This window comes from Eurytemora carolleeae, unplaced genomic scaffold (assembly GCF_000591075.1).
Source record: "Eurytemora carolleeae unplaced genomic scaffold, Eaff_2.0 scaffold425, whole genome shotgun sequence".
Classification (NCBI taxonomy): Eukaryota; Metazoa; Arthropoda; class Copepoda; order Calanoida; family Temoridae; genus Eurytemora; species Eurytemora carolleeae.
In genome coordinates, this window is record NW_019396321.1 from 228875 (window position 1) to 255388 (window position 26514).

Here is a 26514-nt window from a genome sequence, read left to right on the forward strand (position 1 = left end):
AGTACAGCAGGGAGTACACTACTAGTATAACAGAGAGTGCACAAGTACAACAGGGAGTACACCAGTACAGCAGGGAGTAGACTAGTACCTTAGAGAGTACACTAGTACAGCAGGGAGTACAAAAGTACATTAGGAAGTACACTAGTACAACAGGGAGTACACTAGTGTAACAGGGAGTACACTAGTACAACATGGACTACACCAGTATCTATGGGAGTATACCGGTACCCCAGGAAGTACACTAGTACAGCAGGGAGTACACTAGTACAACAAGGAGTACACTAGTACAGCAGATAGTAAACTAGTACAGCAGGGAGTACACTAGTACAGTATGGAGTACACTATTTTAACAGGGAGTATTCCAGTACCTAAGGGAGTAGACCAGTACCTGAGGGAGTACACTAGAACAGCAGGGAGTACACAAGTACAGTAGGGAGTACACTAGTACAGAAGGGAGTACACTAGTACAGCAGGAGGTACACTAGTACAGCAAAGAGTACACTAGTACAGTAGGGAGTACACTAGTACAGTAGGGAGTACACTAGTACAACAGGAGGTACACTAGTACAGCAGAGAGTACACTAGTACTGTTGAGAGTACACTAGTATAACAGGGAGTACAATAGTACAACAGGGAGTACACCAGTACCTGAGGGAGTAGACCAGTACCTCAGGGAGTACACTAGAACAGCAGGGAGTACACAAGTACAGCAGGGAGTACACTAGTACAGCAGGGAGTACACTAGTACAGTAGGGAGTACACTAGTACAGCAGGGAGTACACTAGTACAGCAGGTAGTAGCCTAGTATAGCAGGGAGTACACTAGTACAGAATGGAATATACTATCGTACATGAAGGGAGTACACTAGTACAGAATGGAATATACTATCGTACATGAAGGGAGTACACTAGTACAGCAGGTAGTAGCCTAGTATAGCAGGGAGTACACTAGTACAGAATGGAATATACTATCGTACATGAAGGGAGTACACTAGTACAGAATGGAATATACTATCGTACATGAAGGGAGTACACTAGTACAGAATGGAATTTACTATCGTACATGAAGGGAGTACACTAGTACAGCAGAGATAAAAGAAATATGGGGGAAAGTCCAAAAAACACGTATCGAGGTTTAAGTGTTCTGTTGTAACATGTTTCTGCACTTAGCAATATATTTATTTGACCGTGAAATCTTCTTCTTATCTAAACACGTAGACTTTTATACAACATTTTTAGCAAGGCTAGGAGAAATCATAGTACTTTAGGCTGGAAATCTTAGTGTAATGAGCTAGATATCATTGTGAAATCAGAGTGTAACAAGCTGGACATCTTAGTGTTATGGACTGGAAATCATATTGATAATGTTAATTGACAGCGGGATATTTTAGTATTGTAACTTATAGGCTAGAATGCGTAAGGTAGATGGAAATCTCACTGTTAATATTATATACTGGAAATCGTCGAACATATTAACGAAAAGCTGGAAAAGGTGGAGTTTCTGGAAATAGTTGAGTATCTGGAAATTGTATAGAAGTTAAAAATATCAGATCTGGAAATCATTTAAACCTTGAATTGAGTCTAAGACGAATTGTCTTTCTTTCGAACTTCTAAAAACTTGAAACAAAAAGTTTAAATTCACCAAAAGTTCAACAGTTCAACATTGAGGTATTATATAATTTAATTTTTTAAAAAGGAGGTTTTCGTTAATTTTTACGGCCTCTGATTCCTTCTCACTTGAGTGCTTAAAGAGACTGTAAGCGTAATTTCAAGTGACCAATCTAAGCAAATATGGCAATGTCCGATTTACAACAGTACCCTTACAACCTTACTCTGATAAAAATGTGGAAGATATTGTCGTTTTTCTAGGTTCAAAAATGTACATTCCTGCAGTAGAAATACGCCAGTTACTTTTAGAGAAACCACAATTGAAAAAATTTGTTTTTAATACTTGATCCAACAAAGCTTTCAAGGGTACCGTTGTAAATCGGGCATTGCCATCTTTGTACGGAGGGTCACATGAAATTACGTTTACAGTCCCTTTAAGGCTTTTTGAAAGAATTAACAATATAAAAGTTTTGACCTCTATCAAGTAAGCTTAGGCTGATTTATTTAGATTGCAAGGGTGAAGAAAATGCTTAAAACAATGTCGGACTAATTGAGCTCTAATTCTTTTCTTCTATATAATTACGGTTCTCCCTACACCATTCTACACTTTAAACAGGGATTCTCTTTTATATAGAAAATAGGAATTCAGGGCGTTTCACGCCGCTCTTCATTCGTCAGATTTTCACGCCGAAAAAATGTAAAATATGAAATTAAAAGGACTGTAAGCGTAATTTGAAGTGACCATTCACCCTATTCACAACAGTACCCTTGAAACCTTTATCAGATCAATAATGTGGTGGATATTTTCTTGGTTTAAAAGTGTTTAATTCTAATAATTCTTGTATGTTTTCCTCCAGTAGAAATGCGCATGTCACATTTGGAGATAAACCACAATTGAAAATATTCAGTTTTCAAAATTATAAACATTTATACTTGATGAAAACAAAGGTTTTAATCCTTGCCTTACGCAATAAAGTCTTACTCTAGCTTATCATAACCCTCTATCTCTCTAACACTATGCTGAATCTTTTTTGTAATTATTTTTGTTCTCACTTTTAGCGCTAAAAATATTTAAATTTAGAAGTTTTCGAGGTCTTTTCACTAAAAATGAGAGTTTTGAAACGACTGCATCCAGACTTTTATAGTATTCTTGCTTCAAAATTTCGTTTTTTCTTTAACATGAGTTCCATGCAGTATTATGTATTTAGGATATCTAAATCCGATATATAATTCAAAATAAAGAATTACGTAAAAAGTGATGAGGCTTTTCCACTTTCAAAACTTTTCAATGGGATATTAATGAATAAAACCTCACTCCATTTCAACTTTACATTAATATATTGACCTCAACTTTTATACTGTTGTCCGACAAAAAGCCTTAATTCGTATCTATTCATGTAGTCTAACAATAACTTCCTTTCTTATTTTTCAAAAAGTCAGAAAAGTGTAGATTTTAAACAAAATTGAAAATTGAAAATGTAATAAATAATTCAAAAATGTTCAACGCTTTAGAAATGTTAACAAAATTTTAAATTGAAATCGAAATTAAAAATCTAATAAAGAAAAGTGTGCTTTGTAATGTTAAACCTGGGGATAAACTGAATTTTAAATACAGATCAAATCCAGGTAAACTATACAAGCCCATCCTGAGCCGTAAACAAATACCTTATATAATTGGGGGGAAATATTCCCACAACCTCTATTTCCTCCTCAAACACTTTGTTCCTTATTTTTTGTTTGTTATATTTTATAATAAGCTAGCTTGGGAACCAAACTTTGTCCAGAAACTACTAAAGTCAGTCCACTCAAATTATAAATTTTAAACCAAGCTATAAACATTTCCGTTGTTCTACCTAGTTTCCAAATCGAAAGGAATTGAGTTTTTGCCACAAACTCTGATTTTATAAACTCTGTATCGTCCCGACCAAATGTCGTAGAAGATATTTCAAACTATGAATTAGCTTAGCTAAAATTATCTTAGTTTAAATATCAAAGGTTTACAACATCTGGATGCAAATATGTTGGAATTAGAAAATTGTAGTTTGTGCAAAGACTCAATTCCTTTGAGTCAAATTGGTTAAGGATTTAATGAGTAATGATCGGACAAACAAACAAACAAACAGAGATTACTAATTCACAAAATTTGGGCCCGATCGGTTTTTAGATACACCCCAGCAAACCATGGCACACAAGCGGACAAAATTAATATGAAATTTGAAATTATTACTAAATAAAATAACATTTCTTATATATTTTCATCAACACAAACTAGTAAAGACATGCCTAACAAAGAAATTGAAAGAACCATGGTTTTGTCATTCAGTTTCTAGTTTCTAGTTACAGAGCAAAACATAATCCATTCCTTCTTTCTCCAGGATAAGTTTAAACCAGAAGATTCTAGACTTTCTTATACTTGTTCCATGGTTTAACAGTGCTGAGAGAAAATAAATTCTTGAGAGAAGATTTTACCTTTTCTATTTTTAATTTTCTCATTTCAAGTTAATAAGAGTAGATAGATAGATAGATACATTGGATTCAGACAACAGAATTATTTTATTTTAGGTTTGTCAAGAGAATTATTCTACATTTAGATAAAGGAACAAATTGATGAAACATGTTTTGATGAGTTAGACTAGATCTCAGTTTTCGGATGAGGAAGGATTGATCTAGTTTTTGGATGAGGAAGGATTGATCTAGTTTTTGGACGAGGAAGAATGGATCTAAGTTTATGGATGAGGAAGGATGGATTGAAGTTTATGGATTAGGAAGGATGGATCTAAGTTTATGGATGAGGAAGGATGGGTTGAAGTTTATGGAATGAGGAAGGATGGATCTATGTTTATGGATGAGGAAGGATGGATCTAAGTTTATGGATGAGGAAGGATGGATTGAAGTTTATGGATGAGGAAGGAAGGATGGATTGAAGTTTATGGATGAGGATGAATGAAAGATTAACTGAAGAAAGATGAAAGGAAGGATGGATCTAAGTTTATGGATGAGGAAGGATGGATTGAAGTTTATGGATGAGGAAGGATGGATCTAAGTTCATGGATGATGAAGAATGAATCTAAGTTTATGGATAAGAAAGGATGAATCTAAGTTTTTGGATGAGGAAGGATGTATCTAAGATCATGGATGAGGAAGGATGGGCGGTTTTTTGGTAACTAATAATTTGATATCTAAGATTTTGGTAACTATCAATTTGGTAACTTGATAATTTGGTAACTAATAATTTGATAACCTCACAATTTGGTAACTAATAATTTAGTAACTTGACAATTTGGTAACTTGATAATTTGGTAACCTCAAAATTTGGTTAGGTTGGGTTAAGACGCTTTCTGGGCCGAGCGCTGCGGCTAGGACAGGCTAGGGGGCCGAATAGTGCGGCCATATTTATAAAAACTAATACAATGATATCCGATATGTAGGATCAGGTTAGGTTAAGATAATATATTGGCCGAGCGCCTTGTTTATCAAAGTAACAATTTGTTAGCCAAAATGTGGGGTTAGGTTAAGTTAAGGCAATTTCTGGGCCGAGCGCTGCGGGTAGGACAGGCTAGGGGGCTGAGCTCTGAGGCCTTATTTATCAAAACTAATAAATTGATAGCCAATATCTAGGGTTAGGTTAGGTAAGATAATATATGTGCCGAGCGCCTTATTTACCAGATTAATAAATTGTCAGCCAAAATGTGGGGTTATGTTAGGTCAAGACAATGTCTGGGCCAAGCATTGCGGTTCGGACAAGCTAGGGGGCCGAGTTTACAAACAGTTTTCGCGGATTTGTCAAACTAAACTTTTAAGAAATCCTGCATATTGTTTTTTCTCTTTATGTATTCAACAAATAAACAAACAATAATTGTGAAACATAAGTTTCAATCATACAAATTGTTAGTTACCAAATTGCCAGGCTACCAAATTGTTAAGTTACCAAACTGTTGGTTACCAAATTGTCGGGTTACCAAATTGTCAGGTTGCCAAAATGTTAGTTACCAAAAATCCGCCCATCGATCTAAGTTTATACATGAGGAAAGATGGATCTAAGTTTATGGTTGAGGAAGGATGAATCTAAGTTTCTGTATGAGGAAGAATGGATGAGGAAGGATGAATCTAAGTATCTGTATGAGGAAGGATGAAAATAGTTATTGATCTAAAGATGGATGATTCTGAATCTCTGGATGAGGAGATATTGATAGAAAATGGATAAAAACGGATGGATCTAAATGGATGAGGAAGGAGGGTGAAGGATAAAGGATGGATGAGAAAGGATGCAAATAAGAATTTGGATAGGGAAGAATGGAATTATGAATGATGAAAAATGGATCTGGGATTATGGATAAGGAAGAATCGATGTATCTCTGCTTATAAATAAGGAAGGATGAATCTAAGCTGTTATTGGATGAGGAAGGATGCACTTAGAATACGGGTAAATGATGAATAGTACTGAGTATGTATGATATGGAACGAGAAGGTTACAAACTACTGATGGTCTTCTCCGTACTCCGGCCTCGTGTCCGGTATCAGCTCCTACACCCACCCGGAGTAAACTCATTCTCCGTCCTCAACCCATCCCTCGAAAGTAAATCCTTCTGAGAGCAGGAATTTTATTCTTCTTGACACATATTCTACCTCAATTACTCTCTGAGGGATGAAGCAACGATAAAACCAGGAGGAAAACAAAACAATTGAGGATAGGTTTAGTTAATGTCTCGCTTTCTTTCTATCTTACTTCCTTTCTTGTTTACTCTTGACGATTTACTCTTCTCCAATAATTGTCTTAATCACTCATCTTCTTCTCTTCTTCTTTCCTTCTCTCCTTCTCTCTTGCTTTCTTTATCTCCTTCTCTTCTTCTCTCTTTGTCTTCTTTAATCATCTCCTTCTCTCCTTCTCTCCTTCTCTCTTTCTCTCCTTCTCTCCTTCTCCCCTTCTCTCCTCTCTTCTTCTCTCTTTGTGTTCTTTAATCATCTCCTTCTCTCCTTCTCTCCTTCTCTCTTTCTCTCCTTCTCTCCTTCTCCCCTTCTCTACTCTCTTCTTCTCTCTTNTCGCCTTCTCTCCTTCTCTTCTTTACTCATCTTCTTCGCTCCCTCTCTTCTTCTCTCCTTCTCTCTTTTTGTCCTTCTCTTTTTCACTCCTTCTCTCCTTCTTTCATTCTTTATTTCTTTCCTTCTTTCCTTTGCTCCTTCCCTCTTTCTCTCCTTCCCTCCTTCTCTTCTCCTCTCCTTCTCTCCTTCCTTCCTCCCTCCTTCTCTTCTCCTTTCCTTCTCTTCTTGTCTGAAAAGACTGAAAGATTGATCTAAAGCATATCCGAAGTGTTTATAATTCATCAAACAAAATTTAAATTTAGTTTTCAAAGATAAGATTTCTTTTTCTGAACCACGCACCGATAGAAATGAGAAAGCTTTAATGCTGAGTATTCAATCCTTTTAATATTTATTATTGGTACTTGTCAATCATAGTATTCGAGGCTTCACCTTATTATTGCTTTGGCAAAAGGAAAAGTTATAGTTTGTATTTTTAAAATTATCGATTCGACCCTTTATTTTCCTTTAGCAACGGATATCAAAATTAGATAACATAGTTTTTCCCCATGAAGTTTATTAACCCTATCCCCGCTGGGGTACTTGAAAACCAGGATACGCTGGGGGGGGGAAATAGGGTTAATTGTCAAGCCACAAAAACATTGATCAAAGGGGAATTTTTTATTTCAATTTTAGTTTGACGCCAAATAGCTTTAACGTTTAATCATGAATACAAAAGAAACTAATTATATTAAAACTAAAATTCAACACGAAAAAAGTTTTGGTTTTAGCTCTTTTTCGTTTAATTTTATTTAGACGCGCTGTCTTTTCTCTTCCAGTATAAATTAGAGCTTTCGTTTTTTAAGCCAGAAGTTGGATTTTTATAGTTTTTATTGTAACAAACTTTTTTGTTGAGCTATTTGTTTCAAATACAAATGCTGTAATTTGATATATATTCATCTTATTTATTTTTTGTTAATATCGTATAATTATTACTTCAGAAAATTATATTCATTGATTTGATTTAAAATCTACTATTTTAAGATATTTTTTGATGGATTTTGACAGAATCTTTGACTACTGTGATGTGTACAACGCTCAAGCAAGTCCATAGAATTCCTAGTGGTAAAGGTAGGTCAAGTTAGAAGTTATCATTGGGCCATGCAAAATCCTAAGCAATGTAAATTGCTTAGAATAAACCGGTTTTACTATTCGACATTTCGTAACCTTGACATTTTATAATTCGACATTTTATCTTTCGACCTGTTCTTTTTCGACATTTTCTAACTATGATTTGTTATTGGACCATCAAAACTTCTATCTCATTATGGTTTAGACCACAAAATGGGAAGTCCAAAATGTTTGTGACGTAAAATGTTTCCGGTCATAAAATACTTGAGCCAGAGGCGTATTCAGGAATTTGTACAGGATGGGCTTAAATTTTTTCTTTCCACAGAGTTTAGTGGGACAACCTGTAGTTTCATGTTTAGTTGGACACCCTGTAGTTTCATGTTTAGTAGGACAACCTGTAGTTTCATGTTTAGTAGGACACCCTGTAGTTTCATGTTTAGTGGGACAACCTGTAATTTAATGTTTAGTGGGTCAACGTGTAGTTTAATGTGAAGAGGGACAGTACGTGTAGTTTAATGATAAATAGGACACCCTGTGGTTTCATGTTTAGTGGGACATTCTGTAGTTTAATGTTTAGTGGGACAACCTGTAGTTTCATGTTTAGTAGAACAACCTGTAATTTAATGTTTAGTAGGACAACCTGTAGTTTAATGTTTAGTGGGACCCCTGTAGTTTCCTGTTTAGTAGGACACCTTGTAGTTTCATGTTTAGTGGGACACCCTGTAATTTAATGTTTAGTGGGACAACCTGTAGTTTAATGTTTAGTTGGACACCCTGTAGTTTCATTTTTAGTAGGACAACCTGTAGCTTACTGTTTAGACAAATGTTTATTTCGTTGTGTCTTTTTCCAAAAGTTTCCAAATTTAGTCAAACAGAACAAGGCGTTACAATGCCTCTCAAAATTGGTCCGCAACGCCTCCCCAAAATAGTCCACAACGCCTCCCCAAAATGGACCACAACGCCTCCCCAAAATGGCCCACAACGCCTCCCCAAAATGGTCCACAACGCCTCCCCAAAATGGTCCACAACGCTTGCACAAAATGGTCCACAACGCCTCCCCAAAATGGTCCACAACGCCTGCCCAAAATGGTCCACAACGCCTGCCCAAAATGGTCCACAACGCCTGCCCAAAATGGTCCACAACGCCTCCCCAAATTGGTATACAACGCTCTAGTTCGTGGATAATTAAGCAGCTGAAAAAAATTAATATAATAAGAGAAAGACTGATTAATGCAAACAAAAATTCATTCATTAAATGGTTCATATAATACATATTTTTTTTAGTTTTCAGAATTTAGATTTTTTTCTGAATAAACGCACAAGGGGGGAAGTACTTCAGTGTTTTTTTTAACCTTTTTTATTGATAGTTTTAAAAACAGTAATTAATATATAATTAAAATTTTCCTTATGGTTTGAGTCACCGCGCGTGTAGAATAGGTATATTTTTTACTAAATTAAATATTATGATAGTAGTGTAGTATGGTAGTTTCATGAACAGCATATTGTAGTATTTGTTTTGATACAGCATAAAAATAACAAACAAAAAACACTGAATACAGTATTTTTTAAATAAAGATACTGTTAACGACAGATTATATAAAACATTATATTTGCTTATCCAAGAGTAAAAAAAACACTCATATTATGCAAAAAAATGAGACTTGTAAATTCATGCCGCAAAGATAAAAAAATGTAACTTGTAAATTCATGCTGCAAAAAAAAATGTGACTTGTAAATTCATGCTGTAAAGATTAAAGAAATGTGACTTGTAAATTCATGCTGTAAAGATTAATGAAATGTGACTTGTAAATTCATGCTGTCAAGATAAAAAATGTAACTTTGAATTCCTGTTGTAAAGATAAAAAATGTGACTTGTAAATTCATGCTGTAAAGATAAAAAATGTAACTTGTAAATTCATGCTGTAAAGATTAAAACATGTGACTTGCAAATTCATGCTGTAAAGTTAAAAAATGTATCTTGTAAATTCATGCTGTAAAGATAAAAAATGTGACTTGTAAATTCATGCTGGAAGATAAAAAATGTAACTTGTAAATTCATGTTGTAAATATAAAAATGTGACTTGTAAATTCATGCTGTAAAGATTAAAAATGTAACTTGTAAATTCATGTTGTAAAGATAAATAATGTGACTTGTAAATTCATGCTGGAAAGATAAAAAATGTAACTTGTAAATTCATGCTGTAAAGATAAAAAATTTAACTTGTAAATTCATGCTGTAAAGATAAAAATGTGACTTGTAAATTCATGCTGTAAAGATAAAAAATGTAACTTGTAAATTCATGCTGTAAAGATAAAAAATGTGACTTGTAAATTCATGCTGTAAAGATAAAAATGTATCTTGTAAATTTATGCTTTAAAAATTAAATAATGTGACTTGTAAATTCATGCTGTAAAGATAAAAAATGTAACTTGTAAATTCATGCTGTAAGGATAAAAAATGTAACTTGTAAATTCATGCGGTAAAAATTAAAAAATGTGACTTGTAAATTCATGCTGTAAAGACAAAAATGTAACTTGTAAATTCATGCTGTAAAGATTAAATAATGTGACTTGTAAATTCATGCTTTAAAGATAAAAATGTAACTTGTAAATTCATGCTGTAAAGATTAAATAATGTGACTTGTAAATTCATGCTGTAAAGATAAAAATGTAACTTGTAAATTCATGCTGTAAAGATTAAATAATGTGACTTGTAAATTCATGCTGTAAAGATAAAAAATGTAACTTGCAAATTCATGCTGTAAAGATAAAAATGTAACTTGTAAATTCATGCTTTAAAGATAAAAAATGTAACTTGTAAATTCATGCTGTAAAGATTAAAAAATGTGACTTGTAAATTCATGCTGTAAAGATAAAAAATGTGACTTGTAAATTATGCTGAAAAGATAAAAAAAATGGCAGAATTTTACACTTTCCTATTTCCTATTGGAAAACGACTGTATTTGTTGTTGTTCAGGTTTAAGGGCCGCAATGTGAATTGGACATGCCGCTCTGTAAATGGAGGATCCCCTGAAATTTCTTTCACTGTCCCTTTAAGTTTAAACTGATGAGAAACTATTCAAATCTTCCTGATCTTTCTGAATGATGGGTAAAGTTTCAACATCCGGAACTATGATTTAAAGGTTTCAAGCTCTCAAGCAAAAATCGTTTAAAATTTTGACAATTACTTTTTAAAGTCCAAAGCTAACAACAAGTGCATTACAGTGCTAAAATGTGCATGTAAAGGGCTACAATAAGCATAAGTGAGATAGAGTGGTATTATCAAAACGCATGACGTTGCACCCATTCAAAGTCTGCCCAGTTTTAAAAATTGACGAGACTTTTCATAAGCTGGTTGAAACTAGTTGCATCTAGATCCGCATCTGGATCCACATCCCATCCTGATCCGCATCTGGATCCACATCCCATCCTGATCCGTATCTGGATCCGGATAAATATTTTACTAAATGTTTTGGATCTTATGCACTGATTACAGTAGTTTCAAGAATTTTTTTTTTTCAAATTTTATTTTCTTTAGAAATTTCTTTCTATTTTCTTCTAAACTTTTATTTAGTAATCCTGACACTGATACACCAAATTAAAGTAGATTCCAGGTTAGATTGAAAATTTACCTTTTTTTAAAACTTCTATTGAGAAGAACAAACATGTTTTGAATTTCTTATCTGTAACCGGCATTGAGTCTTTAATCACCACAAATTCAAACTTTCTAATCCCTATATCTTTGCAACGTGAACTGGGAACTCTTGTATTGTGGATATCGATATTAATGATTCGTCTCAATCTTTTGTTAATCCTCAGATTAATTTAATCTTTATTAAATTTCCCCTCTGATGGTGGTGTAAACCTTTGATATTTCAAACTTATATTGTATGATCTAACAGAATTTATAGTTTAAAGTATCTAAGGACTACGATATAGGGATTAGAAAATTGGAGTTTGTGGCAAAAACTGAATTTCTTTACTTTAATCATACTTGTGCGAAAAAGTAAAACTAGAGGACCTACAAGGTCACAAATTCACACCAGTAATTTTACCTTTTCCTTCTGTCTGGTTGATTGCGCTCGAATTCTGAGTTTTCTTTGAAAAGTAAGACTAATACCAATCAACAGCGAATAGGCTGTTTAGTTTACCCTGAAATTACCCAAATAAGTGAACGGTCCCTTTAAAAATTCTGTAACTGTAAAAGAGTAAGAAGAAAAAACAAAGTGGAAATAAATTCCCAGATTTTTTGTTGAGAATAGTTAGTGTCTAAACTATACTTAGAAACACAGGGAAAGGAACATATTTTTAGATTAAATGAAAGTGTCCTTCCTCGGACCCCCCCCCCCTGTAAAAAAGCTTATCAAGTATGAAGGTGACCTTTTTATTAATACATATTACATATTGGATGTCAAGTATAACTATTTTTAAGGTAAATAATTGATATAATTTAATTAGAAATAGTATCAAAAAGAACATATTGCAAATTATACTTTTTCAAATCATGGATTTGTTGGGTTTTATTTCGTTTTAGATATTCATCTAGTCTCTATTCTCTAGTCTCTAGTCTCTAGTCTCAAGTCCCTAGTCCCTAGTCTCTATTCTCTATTCTCTATTCTCTAGTCTCTAGTCTCTAGTCTCTAGTCTCTGACCTCTAGTCTCTATTCTCTAGTCTCTAGTCCCTAGTCCCTAGTCCCTATTCTCTAGTCTCTAGTCTCTTTTCTCTAGTCTCTAGTCCCTAGTCGTCTCTGATCTCTAGTCTCTATTCTCTAGTCTCTGGTCTTTATAGTCTTTATTCTCTAGTCTCTGATCTCAGTTGATAAAGAATCAAGTTTGAAAGTTTGCTAAACTACTGTGGATCTGACAAGAAGTTAAGTTAATTAAGATGCTGGGTTGAAGACGGATTGTTACACAAATTGTTATCTCTCCCGCTAATCCAACCTCAACCTTCATTCTACAATAGAAAATTCTACAGTAAAAAATCTACAACAGAAAATTCTAGAATGAAAATTCTACAATAAAAAATTCTGCAATTAAAATCTATAATTGAATATTTAATATTTTAAAATCTTTTAAAGAAAATTCTTCGATGAAAATTTTACAATAGCAAATTCTGCAATAAAAATCTAAAAGAGAAAATTTTACAATAATAGAAACAATTCTACTATGGAAAATTTAACAAGAAAAAACTCTACAGTGTCAAATTCAATGCATCTCTAATTAGGTTGATGAGTACTTTTTTCCTCCGGGCTGAATTCAAAGAATTAATTTATGGAACATATAACTTAAAACATATGTAACTTTTAAGGCCATTCAAAACCATCCCATCCTTTCAGAAATAATTTTTCCCAAAATGAGGGATTTTTCAGAACGATACAGCCTGAGATATCGCTTAAAGATTTAATTCAACCTTGGAAGTGTTTTTTTCAGATTATCTTGTTGTCCATTCTATCAGATCAAACGTTTCAAAGTTAAAACAAGATACATAGATAAAATAAAAAATATTTTTTTCAAATGTTTCAAACATTTATTACACCTAGAAATTATAAAATATAAAATTGTATAAATAATCCGCCAAAGTCTTGATTTTACTTTTTCTTGCAAACATATCGAGCAATGTTCTGAAGATTCCTGAAATTTATGTTTATGAGTCAATCCAGGGAATAATAAACATTTTATTGGACTAGAAACACTTTATTGTCATTCTGGTGTAAGATACATTCTGAAAAACCATACTTTTATCAAAATTAAAAAACAAAGATGTTATATTTATAACTATTTTAATAATAGTAAAGGACATCTAAAAAGTTACTTCATGAAGTCTTTTTATTTCGATTTGCCCAATATACAGCAGCACACTGCTGAAAATGGACCATCAGGTTTCAAGTCAAAACACCTAAACTTTTTCTTCAGAACATATTTATATACAGTCTTATAATCTCAATTTTCAGAAAATGCATCAAGTGCATTCACATGTCTAAAATTAAACGTAATTTTCTGGTTTTTTGACGATATTTTTTCAACAGTATATGTCATGGTCTCCAAATTTTTTAATTTTTCTTTACACAGTCTTGAAACATATTGTAGCAAAAATCAAACTCCTAAGTCAACTTTCCGACTTTCAAAATACGACCCGAAAAGTTTTTTTGATGCCATTTTACTGATTTTACTTCAAAAAGACTTTTTTTTGACAGTAATTAGACAAAATTATACAGTTCGCTTCAGGCTTTGAATTTTTGCTAAAACATGTCTTATGAGTGTGAAGGAAAATGAACAAAATTTGGGGACCCTGCTATTAACTGTTCTAAAAATATCGCAAAAAACACAGAATAAGCTTGACTAATCCTTGAAACTACAGTTACGTTTGAGTTTAGACCTAAAAATGCACTTGATTTCTACAATTCCTCTAAAATAGATTTACTTAAAATTCCCTGGGTGACATTTTCTAAAAATTGATAATAAAACTCAGGAGACTGCATATGAACACATTCCAAAGAATTAGGTGTTTTGACTTAAAACCTGATGGTCCATTTTCAGCAGTGTGACGGCACAGTTCCCTTTGAACCTTTTTCAAATCAATAATGTAAATGGCTCTTTTTACATTTTTCTTAATTTTCTTGAAACCTCATTAGCATCTCAACAACTTAAGAGGTATACAATTTTCAAAAATAGGTATGCCTTGAAAAGATGGCTTACAATGACTTACAGGGTTAAGGACAAAAAATTCGACTTAGAGACGACTGTAAAGAATTTATACTGACTGTTTCCTTTTTTTCTTCCATGCAACTGCAAACTAATTCATTTCTTTGTTCAACCATTTCATAAGTAATGAAAAGATATGTTCTGAGCAGCATCGTCAAATTTTTGGAGTTTTAGATCGTCTTTACAGTCTCATCCTTTGTGGGTAACCCTGTCTCTCAACTCTAAATCCTGGAAGGGATTAAATTATACCTAGGAGTAGATGATGAACTAGTAACCATTACTAAAGGAGGATCACATGATCTATCACTGAGCATACACACTAACCAAACCAAACCATTCACACAATTTATTCTTTTGTAAATAGTACTTTTCTCTGGTGTACTTGTAGTGCATGCATTTTTCTCCCTAAGATTCCTACCCCCCCCCCCCACTAAATTTCTAACCATATTTCAAAGGTTTTTAGTCTATGAATAATCATAGAATTATTATTATGAATTTATTCTCTTCAAAAATTGTTAATTTAAAAAACATTCTGACATGATATTTAGATTATTCAAAAAATGAGTTAGCTCAAGAATTTTAAAAATGTTTCCATTTTTCCAAACATCGATATGGGTATCTCAACCTTGAACCAATGAATGTTGTCCATTTGTCGGGTTTTTAGAATTAGAAAATTGTTTAATCTAGGGACAAAAAAAAGTTTGTCTTTTGCCTTGAACTTGTTGATTTTTTTATTTTAACAATTTTGAATTCAGTGTTTTCAGACAGATTTTTTTTATACCCATGTCGACATGATTGAAAACAATATTTTTGTTTGCATTTGTGAATTAAATCTATATATAAATTTGACTTGTCTGTTTGTTTGTTTGTATCCAAGAAACGTCAAAACGGCTGAACCGATCGAGCCCAAATTTTTTGTGGGACATCTAGGGACTCCAGGGAAGGTTTATGAATGATCAAAATTTCAAATATTTGTCTCCATCAAAATTCGATCTTCATTAAATTTTTGAAAATTTTGAAAATCCACGAAATTTTTTGTGAAAATCCGCGAATTTTTTTTGTTTTGTTTTACGATGTACACAAAGAGAACATGTTCACAATTAATTTAGAAGATGGGCGCGAAGCGCCCTCTAAGGCTAGTTTTGCAAACACGTGATGTAAACTGAATAAATTGGAAAGTGAGAAAAAATGGATGCAAGACACCGCGGTATTTCGGTAGAGATTTATATGACGACAATCCTTGTTAATTAACTCATATTTAGTGGTCGATGTTTTAGAAACTAATGGAAACCATATTTTAATATTGTCAAAAAAGAGCTTAAATATTTGATTTTAATGTTTTATTTTACCATATATTTTTTGTTTAAAAAGACATCTTTTTAGGACAATTAATTTGTAAAACTTGTAAAAATGTAANAGCACGGTCTACGGCTAGTTGTTTATCCAGTCCTTCGTTCATGTACAGTGTACCAAAAACCTATGCAGTACAGTACAATTAAGGGATATCTTCAGCGGTTCCCACAAAAGATGAGACTTAGAGATGACTGTACGGAATTTAATTCAAATTTCTTTATACAAATTCTACTTGTGTGTCTGTCTGTTTGTTTCCATCCAGTAAACGTCAAACCAGCTCAACCAATAGGACCCACATTTTTGAGGCTGGACGAAAAATTTGAAATTTTTTCTGACATTTATTATTTTTGAAAATTCACAAAATGAAACAGAAAAATCCGCGAACATTTTTGTTTATTGAAGAATAATGGAAAACTAGCGACTAGAGGCAACAAACAAAAGCTAAAAATAAGGCAGAAGATCAAATTTAACAAATTATTTTTCATCTTTCTTTGTCATCAAAATCTCATTCTTTCTATATTTTATAAAATGAAATTATGAATTCCCTTTGATGCTTTAATGGCAGCTTTTAACATTTCTTAGAGGAAAACATATCTTTCACGATCTTTACAATTTGATTTTTTGTGATAAAAAGAAATATTACCTCAATCATTTCTCTGAGCTGAATTGTTTCTAAAAATAAATGACAGATCAAAAACAATCTCTTAATGAAGGGGAAGTTTCAATGCCAAGAAATATTAAAAATTATTGTTATTGTTCTAAACTTATTCATAATCCAACTAAAGCTTCTCACGAAACCATTAACAAAGTTTCAAAAATAAATAAATTTAACAAAGTTAACCCCCCCCCTTTCCCATCTCCCATATGACCCCTTTCTCATCCCCTATATACCCCCTCCCCACTCCAATTCGACCCATACAAACTCAAAGCTCGCCAATTTAGCCTTTACATTGGCATTGAAGGAGTTAATCTGAGATAGAAAGAAAAATGGGCTAGAAGTTAGGTCAGAGGTATTTATTTAAAAATTAAAATTATAATATTTTGATTGAAACCAGCTAGAGAGGATGTAAATTCAAAGATGGAGAAAGAACTAGATAAGCCTGCCTGCTTGTTTATACCAGTGGCTATATATCCACTAAAGTCAGTATAAGCATTTCTCCATTAAACCGATTTGGAATTCAAAACCAAACCAAACCAATTATCTTACTCGACTAAGAACCGGTTTTTGCGGTTTTTACCTGACGCATCCTTGTCGTACATTTGAAAGACCCAGTGTAATTTATCAGCTGGAGAAGAATTAGCCTTAAAAGATAACTTTGATTTTCTATTTTTAATCTTAGCATGAATAGTTATTTTTGTGATCAGCCTTGTTCTCTTGTCATGTTTTATAGTGCTAACTAACTTTAAACCATAATACTACCAATTATATATATTTATATCAATAATTTATCAACTTTCTTCTAAAAATACTTTGTTAATTGAACAATTAGTATTTGATACACATTACACACAATGCTAACGACCCAGCTATTTTTAAACAGGATTATCCACACAGGATGATACTGTAGAGACGACTGTATGAATTTACTATTTTTCCTTATTTTTATGATTCTCTGCAACAAAATGCCAAATGGTGGAAATTGCTTAAAAAGTCCGAAAATCTTTTTGATTTATAGAAAGGACGACATTCTATGGCTTCTTATTCAACCCAATTCAGGCGTTTGGTTTTTCGTATTCCAATGCCTACTCTTTATATTACAAAGCTCATTGCCTGAAACTGCAATCTTTCTTCTGTCTTTCACGAACAATATTTAAGCCATTAAAAGACTGCAGTTTAGGCAGAAGATTTAATTCAAACCTTAAATCGTTTCCGGTCTTTATTTGTGGGTAACCATGTAACAGGTCGATATATTAGGTACACATAATAATAAAACCATATCGACTGTGAAACTAGCTATTTTCAACGTGTGGCTTGAAGCAGAATTAATCTTGAGATAAAAACATCTCCGTCAATTTTAATGATTAATGATACAAAGTACATAAAAATTAGTAATCTTATATTGTCTGTTGTTTGTTTGTACATCCGATCAGAACACAAGAACCCCTTGACCGATTTGCCTCAAACCTAAGTTAGAAATGTATATTACCGTGCAGTAGGTTGCAATGATGAACTCATTGAAGTCAATCCAACCATTCCCGTCCTTGTCAAACTGGGAGAATATCAACCCCGTCACAGTGTTTGCGATATCCTGAAATAAATCCAAGGACTGTAAATTGGTTTGGGATATTAAAGAGACTGTTACCGTAATTTTATGTGACCCTCAATGTAAAGATGACAATGCCCGATTCACAATGAAACCATGAAAAGCTTCGTCTGATCAAGTTTGAATTATATATTAATGTTTATAATTTTAAATTTCATTTAAATTGTGGTTTCTCTACAAAAGTGACTACTACATGAAAACCTATTGGAATTATTATATATAAACACACTTAAAGTCATAAAATCTTCCTTATTATATTTTAGATAAAGGTTTCAAGGGTACCGTTCTGAATCTTTGCATGGAGGGTCACTTAAGATTACGCTTTCAGTCCCTTTAAGAATCAGGATTTTATATTTACTCTAGTTGCATGGCTAAAAGTATACAATGTATATTGAACCCCATGGTCGTAAAAGAACTCAGTTATCGGGACTTTTCTTTTCCTAACAATGTCGTTTTTGTTCAAGATTTTAAATTTATGGAAATAAAGATATCTGTGATATTTATGATTTACCAACAACGTCCACAAAAAGGTCTTGGATTCCATGATAGGGCTGTGCACGTTTGTACGTTTTATAACGGATAAGCCTATAAAGTATCGTTCGTTTCCGACTAATAATTTTAATATATTTTGTCCTGCCCTCTATTACCATCTATTAATGTGAGATTTATTTTCTCAAACTTTGAAAAATTCATTTTTTAGAGAAATTTAAACATAAAAATTTACGAAATTGTCGATCAGTTATTTTTACTTAACGGTCCTTTCCGTTCGTTTTTAACAAAATAACTTACAAAAATGTTCTCCACATAAACGGACTATATTCTGTTCATTTTCAAACACTTCCGATTGTTACCGGAACTATACCAGCTCTAGTCAAATTGTGAAGAAGCAAAGCATGTTCAGCTTAATTGTAAAAACTTAAGATCTCTAATTCAAATTTTTAATGTGCATTTGAGGTTTACAGCCCTAACAAATCCTTTATGATTTTAACTTGTTATTGGGGTAAATTTCAACTTTATACAGAAAAGGAATTGAGTTTTTTCCACAAACTCCAATTTTCTAATCCCTATGCATTATCAACCTTCATGATATGGTGTAAACATTTGATATTTCAAACTTAGACTATTAGATCTAACAGAAATTATAATTTGAAATATCAAAGGTCTACGACATCGGGTAGATAAAGGGATAAGAAAATTAGAGTTTGTGGAAAATATTCAGTTCCTTTGTATAAAAATTGAACTCCTTGTAACTATCCTGAATTGTGTGTAACTGTACCTTTGGCAGAATTGGTTCCAACATCTGCATAACCTGCACACGTTTATTTTACAGTTCTGGGTTTACAATTCAGGGGGAGATATACTCTATACCGTTCAGATACTAAACTCATACAGGGGGGGGGGGGCACTTCAAGCACACACTTGTTTTAATGCCCTACTTTTACATTAGGTTGAGTGTTTCCAAAAAAGGAATCAGTGAAAAATTATGCGAACAAATATTTGGTCAAGTAGCGTTGCACCAATCCGGTAATATTTTTTCTTATAAAGAAAATATTAAAAAGATTATGAATTATGTCGGCACAAATATGCAACGTGGATGAACTGGGATCAGATAATGCCCTGGTATGGAACGCCATTTTTTATAATATAGGTTTATTTGGCAGATTTTTTAGTTTGTTCTTGAATCTAAAGAATTACCACTCTGGGAAAAAGTAAATTTTCAAATTGTGTTAGAAAATTGAAAAAAATAGATAGAAAAGTAAAATTCCTTTTCTCGTGTTAGAATACCATCCGGGCAATCCTAAAATTAAATAAATTTTACAATATGGAGGATATAATAATCTAAACTATACTATCCACTTCCTGATTCTATCCTTTTCCGTCCTATCATTATCTATCATAAACAATCTACCTGCGGGGGGGATGTTGATAGATATCTACCTGCAGCCAGCAGCTATTTATATTTGTAGGAGATGGCCTATTATCTACAATACAAACATCAAATATGCAGTACAGTACAACTATAGAGGACATCTGTAATGAGTGTTTTTTATCTAAAATTTGACTTAGTTTTCTCGGAAAAATTATTTTCTGAAATCCCCCAAGCACTGTAAAATACAGATTGACCTTTGAAACAGGAGCACTCGGCCTATATATATTCTAAGGCCTATACAATTAGTAAAATTATTAAAGTACATTATCTATCCCATTTTTTCCCGTTCTATAATTACCTATCCTATTTCATCATATAATTTTCCGTCCTATTAATACTTATCCTATCCTAACCTATCCTGTCCTATTCTATCCTATCCTAACCTATCCTGTCCTATTCTATCCTTACCTATCCTGTCCTATTCTATCTTATCCTATCCTATCCTATCCTTTCCCAGGCTATCATATTCCTCCCTATCCTATCTTATCCAATCCTGACCATTCATATCCTATCCTGGCCTATCCTATCCTATCCTATTCAATCCCAACCTATTCTATCCTATTCCTACCAGCCCTCTCCAATTCTGTCATTGAAAGAACCAGGAAAAGATCAAAAAGAAAATTACTTGATCAATGTTGCAAAACAAATTTGACTAATAAATTGAATATCGGAGTTCTTGCTTTCTTAAGGGAATACAAGATACAGGGTACAGGATACTAAATAATGGAGTCAGGATAAAAATACAGGATAAAGGATACTAAATACTGGATTCAGGATACAAGATACAGGATACAGGATACTAAATAATGGAGTCAGGATAAAGATACAGGGTAAAGGATACTAAATACTGGATTCAGGATACAAGATACAGGATACTAAATACTGGATTCAGGATACAAGATACAGGATACAGGATACTAAATACTGGATTAAGTATACAAGATACATGATACAGGGCACAGAAACCTACCATGATGAACTCCCTGAACCACTCTCTGATCTCTGCCTCCTTGTAGTTTGTGTTCTTCAAGAGGTATCTAACGTCCTCGTCCCTTAGTACAGGCATTCGACGCTTTAGTCTATAGGAATATTACGCAGGTTAATTTTGTTTTTATTATAGTTCAAATTTTGATTTGCAATTATTATTCTAATTTGAAAATAACTATTTTGGTTGATAAAATCACAATAAAATTGGTAAGATCATGTCATTTAAATTATCAGCACTGTTTGTTAATAGTTTTTACCTTTTTGTCATCATGGCTGTTTTCCATTTTAGAGAAGCTTGTGCACAAAATACGAAAGATGAAAAGGTTTGAGCTGCAGGTTTCCTGGATAAAAATAATTTTTTATATTATTATTACTTTAATACAAAGATTCTTAATGTTGTAGTTTAGATTTGTCAAAAAATTTACAATTTAATACGCAAAAAAACATATCTTTTATTTGAGTAGTTCTTCAACATATAAATGGTTAATTTTTTGTATAAAACAGTTCTTGGAAAATCAAAACTTTCCATGCATGCTCCTACAACAGGTCACCAGAATTTTTCTATTGTTTCTTAATCTAATGTTTTACTCAATTCATATTTATAAAACAATTATTTGCGAAAGAAAATAAATTTCTGCCGAAAAGGGTGTCAAATCAGTTTTACATAACCTGGCAAGAAATATAATTGCAGAACTTATAACTTATTTCAATAGTCCTTCTAGAAAGAAACATATCTACTACACGTCCTACTGGTTTAAGTTTGAATATCCGAGCTGGGCCAATCTTTGCAGTCCTACTTCGGACTGTACCGCCAATTTACAATCTTTGCAGTCCTACTTCGGACTGTACCGCCAATTTACAATCTTTGCAGTCCTACTTCGGACTGTACCGCCAATTTTTACAATTACTAAAGGGGCAGAGGAGTGTGACTAGCGAACATAGTTTTTACATGTTAACTTTTAAACTATTATATTATAACTGTATAATGGGTACCCTTCAATATTATTTTACACTAGGTAGGTTTAAACACTGGCCTTCATGGGATTATTTTAGCTTTAAATGCTTATTAAATTACAACCATGCTCTTTTGTTGTAAACAGTATAAAAACAACTTTAAGAAATTTAGCGGATTTTTTGTTTGTTTTCAATGGTGGATTCGAAATCGAAACTTGCATTGCATATAAAGCACAGTTGCTGTCATTGAGAATAAATAATTGGAATGAAAAAGATTGTATTTTCTGGTTTCCGCATCAGATCAAAGAGAAAAATATTTAATATTCTGTTAGAAAAACTATTGAGTTTCTTTGTCCCAATATGATTTATGAAAAAAGAAGGAGCAAAGATTCCAATAAACAAAAAGAATAACAAAGCAAACTTTTATTAGTTTGGAACACAGACAATATATTTAGATAGGACAACTAATATAGTACACAGACAATTTATTTAGATAGGACAACAAATATAATACTGTTAAAACAAATTCGAAATATAAGGAAGACGATTTTTCCGACTCAAATGCCGACGTTAATTCTCTAAATGTGTGTGTACACAGGAAGCAAGCACACCACATGTGTCAAATCCCCGCTCACCTTAGCTCCCGCTTTACCCGGAAAGATTGATGATCTGCATCACCATCATGCAGCTCTACAAACACCTTCTAACTGATATTCGTCTATAGTTTCTTTATTAATTTCTAAACCAATCAATTTAAGCCCCACTTGGGAAAATATTTCATAACCTTTTGTTTTAATAAATAAAGATTAGAAATACCGTTAGATCTCTTTTATTTTATCGTATTGACTTTTTTAAAGTCAACAAATACGCAGATAAAATATTTAGATAGGACAATACCGATAGTACACAGATAGGACAACCCACATAATATACAGATAGGACGGTACAGATAATACACAGAAAATACAACACAGATAATATATTTAGATAGGACAACTAATATAGTACACAGACAATTTATTTAGATAGGACAACAAATATAATACGCAGATAAAATATTTAGATAGGACAATACCGATAGTACACAGATAGGACAACACTGATAGTACACAGATAGGACAGCCCACATAATATAAAGATAGGACGGTACAGATAATACACAGAAAATACAACACAGATAATATATTTAGATAGGACAACACTGATAATACACAGATAGGACAGCCCACATAATATACAGATAGGACAACAAATATATTATGTAAATAAGACAAAATACAGAGATAGGATAACAAATACAATAAACGGATAGAACAACAAAACTGATGGCATAAGTAGGACAACAAATATATGTAGCAAATACCTTACTCCAATAGCTTTTCTTAAGTCTGTACCAATCCAGGTATAACCTTATGTATTCTCAAGTATCTATCAATCCAGATCTGTATTTTTATTATTTATCGTACACATACAACTCGCTCTAATAGTACTCATTGTTCTATAATGATACTTCAGTCTGTTTCTATCCAGATACGACGCTGTTGTATTCTTAATATGTACCACTCAGATACAACTACCTCTCTATAATACTCAGTCTGTATCAATCCAGATACGACGCTGTTGTATATTCTTTAATATTTATCTATCTTTCAAGATACAACTCGAGCTGACTCTCTGCTTCTCACACGAGAATTAATATATGTCTAAACGTAATTAAGTAACGGTTCATGCTAAATTATTGAACTTAATTAAAGTAAATCGTAGTACATGTTAATGAAAAGGATCGATAGGCCTCCTCAGAAATTAACGAGCGTGATAAGGGCACAGACAATGTTATAAATTAATATATATAGGTATGTTCAGCTGGATTCTTTAGATAGTATATAATACTTCTGTAAGCATCTTCTCTTTGTATAGTTCAGTATAAAACAAAAACAAAACAAAAGTTTGCAGATTTCATAATATTTTTTCACGCATTTTCATAATTTTACAAAAATAAAAAACTTTTAAACGCAAATTTTTGAAATTTTTATCATTCATAAACCTTCCCTGGGGTCACGTGAGGTCCCACAGAAAATTTGGGCCCGATCGGTTCAGCCGTTTTGATGTTTATTAGATACAAAGTAACAAACAAACAGACAGACAAGCAAAGTGTATATATAGGTTCAGCCTGTACTACAGAGTACAATTAGTCAACTATCGTACATACGGTGTACAGTGTCTTACTCTTGTCTATGTAATGAACGACTTATACCTACTTACTAGAATTTGCACAAAATGTATATTTTTAGTTTTTTTTTGTAATTTTACTTGTTTTGTTTTTTACCTGGGAGTTGGTTCTTCTGAATAGTAGGAGAAGGTTGGAGTATCTAGATCTGGACTACTAGACCTACTAGATCTTCTACCTATATAGATTTTATATATATATATATATCTAATAGTAGGAGAAGGTTGGAAAATCTAGGTCTGGACTACTAGACCTACTAGATCTTCTACCTATATAGATTTTATATATATATATTTAATATAGGTGAAACGCAGATTATTTTTCTTTTTTAATGCTGTAAAAATTGTTTCGTGTTTTAAACACTCCTTGGCAGCATGAGTTAGGCTATATATACTATATAGTTAGGTATTATATAGTTTTGATTCCAAATCCCCTGAAAATGTTAAAGAAATTCTCTCATTCCTTTTCTTTTTGTATATTTCTTCCTTTTTTCTTCTTTTTTCCTTTCTTCCTTTTCCCTTCTTTTCTTTTTTTTCTTACTTTTTCTCTTTTTCCTTCTAATTCATTTTCTTTTCTTTTTTCCTATTCATTTTTTTTTAAATTTATTCCGCTTCCTCTTTTTTATACTTCTCCCTCTTTTTCCTTTTCTTTCTTTTCTTTCTCTTCTCTCTATTCTTTTTTACTTAATTCTCTATTTTTATTCTTCCTTTTTTTCTGTTCTCCCTTTTTGGTCTTCATCATTTTTAAAATTTTCTCCCTGTTTTTAATTTTTACCTCTTCTTCCCCCTTTCCTTTTATTTCCTGTTTAAAATTTCCTTGGTGTTAGCTTAGAAACTCAGAGTCTGTGGCAAAAATCCCATTCTTTTTCTAGTTTTCTTTTTTAAATTTCCCTTTTTAAATTTGAAATGATATTTTGATATAAAATGTATAAAGCGAAAACAGTAAGTTGAAGTGCACTAACAACTTCCAACAGAATATTTTAAATAAAAAGTTTACTAAAATGAATTTAATATTATCAAAAGAAAATATAAAAGTTAAAAATGAATTTTCAGATGACAGCTTTTAAATCAGTATTTTTTACAGTTTACCAAAAATGCCTTCGATCTTTTATATTTACATTTTAAGATGGTTTTTAGAAAAGAATTGAGTCTCTACCACAAATTCTAATTTTCTGATCTCTTTAATCTTTGCAACCCATGATGTAGTAAACTTTTGATCTCAGGTTTCAAAGATGTAGGAATAACAAAATTTAACTTTATGGCTTTGAAGTTGCCAACGAGTTTGAAAAATTACATGAATTAAGGTATATCGGTATATATAGAAACTACGAAATTGGCTACAAATATTCGAAAAAGAGCAAGCGAATTTATGAAAATATTAAAAGAATTGAAATATCTACCTTCCATTTTGTATTTCCTTATTCTCCAGCCTAGCCTTAAACCTTGATAAAAAATAACTCCGGCATATTCCGTGACCTAAACAATACTGCGGAGCTAACTAGCTTTAGAACTAAACATAAAGTTTTCCCCGCACCAAATCTAAATCTAGGTTCAACCCCTACACTTCATTATTGATCGGAAAACATTCTTCGTCATTCGAGTTTTTACGATTTTTCTTTAATTTGTTTTCGAAATGTAATTTTGTTATTATTCACTTTAACTTCAATAATGTACTGTACCGTTTTGCAGTAAATAGTCTGTATATATATATGTACTGTAGGGAAAACTTTAATTAAATCAAGGTACTAATGCAAGGAAAGTTAATTACGGTCGCGTATACTCTGTGTACATATTGAAACCAGTTCTCTCCGGGCGGAATTTGTAAACAAGAATAGATGCATCAGTGTTCGTTTAGTTTCCGAGGAGGATAAAAGCATTTAATTTTGATAATTCACATAATAGTTTCCTATAACCAGAATATTTCATAGATTATTTTTGTAAAAATGGATCCCATGTCAGGCTGTAACATCCGTCTTGTGTTTACATTACCGCCCATAGACAGTACACTTCAGTGCAAAAAAATGAGTACACCTCTGAAAATACTTCCCTTGCATTAGTTCCTTGAATTAAAGAATCAAGTATAGATCCTCAAATTTAAAAGTGCACTGTACATTTGATATCGAACTAAAGGGTTCAAGATTTACGATACTCTACAGAAAAGTTCTGACCTGCTCAACATCTTGAACTCGGGGCTGGAACCTTTGTCTTAAGAATAGCGAATCAAAAGTGTGTCCATTGGATACTCAGATTAAGTAATTGGGATTAAGGATATCTCATTCTAAAGTTTTCAGATCAGGCCTCATAAACAAACTTTACTTCGTTTTCATAAATATCCAAGAGAACT

The 26514-nt window shown here is 32.5% G+C and overlaps 1 protein-coding gene across 1 annotated transcript; it reads right to left on the reverse strand.

Moving 5' to 3' along the window:
* Window positions 1-15819: 15819 nt before the first annotated feature.
* Window positions 15820-25822, reverse strand: LOC111700905 (neuronal calcium sensor 2). Its single transcript, XM_023471975.1, has 10 exons — window positions 25571-25822; window positions 24271-24349; window positions 21248-21331; window positions 20974-21082; window positions 19839-19871; window positions 19350-19382; window positions 17957-18058; window positions 17048-17111; window positions 16453-16481; window positions 15820-15933 (listed from the first exon to the last, which is right to left on the reverse strand). Exons 1-10 carry the CDS (start codon window positions 25575-25577, stop codon window positions 15820-15822), a joined length of 654 nt encoding a protein of 217 aa, XP_023327743.1. The 5' UTR covers window positions 25578-25822.
* Window positions 25823-26514: the final 692 nt, after the last annotated feature.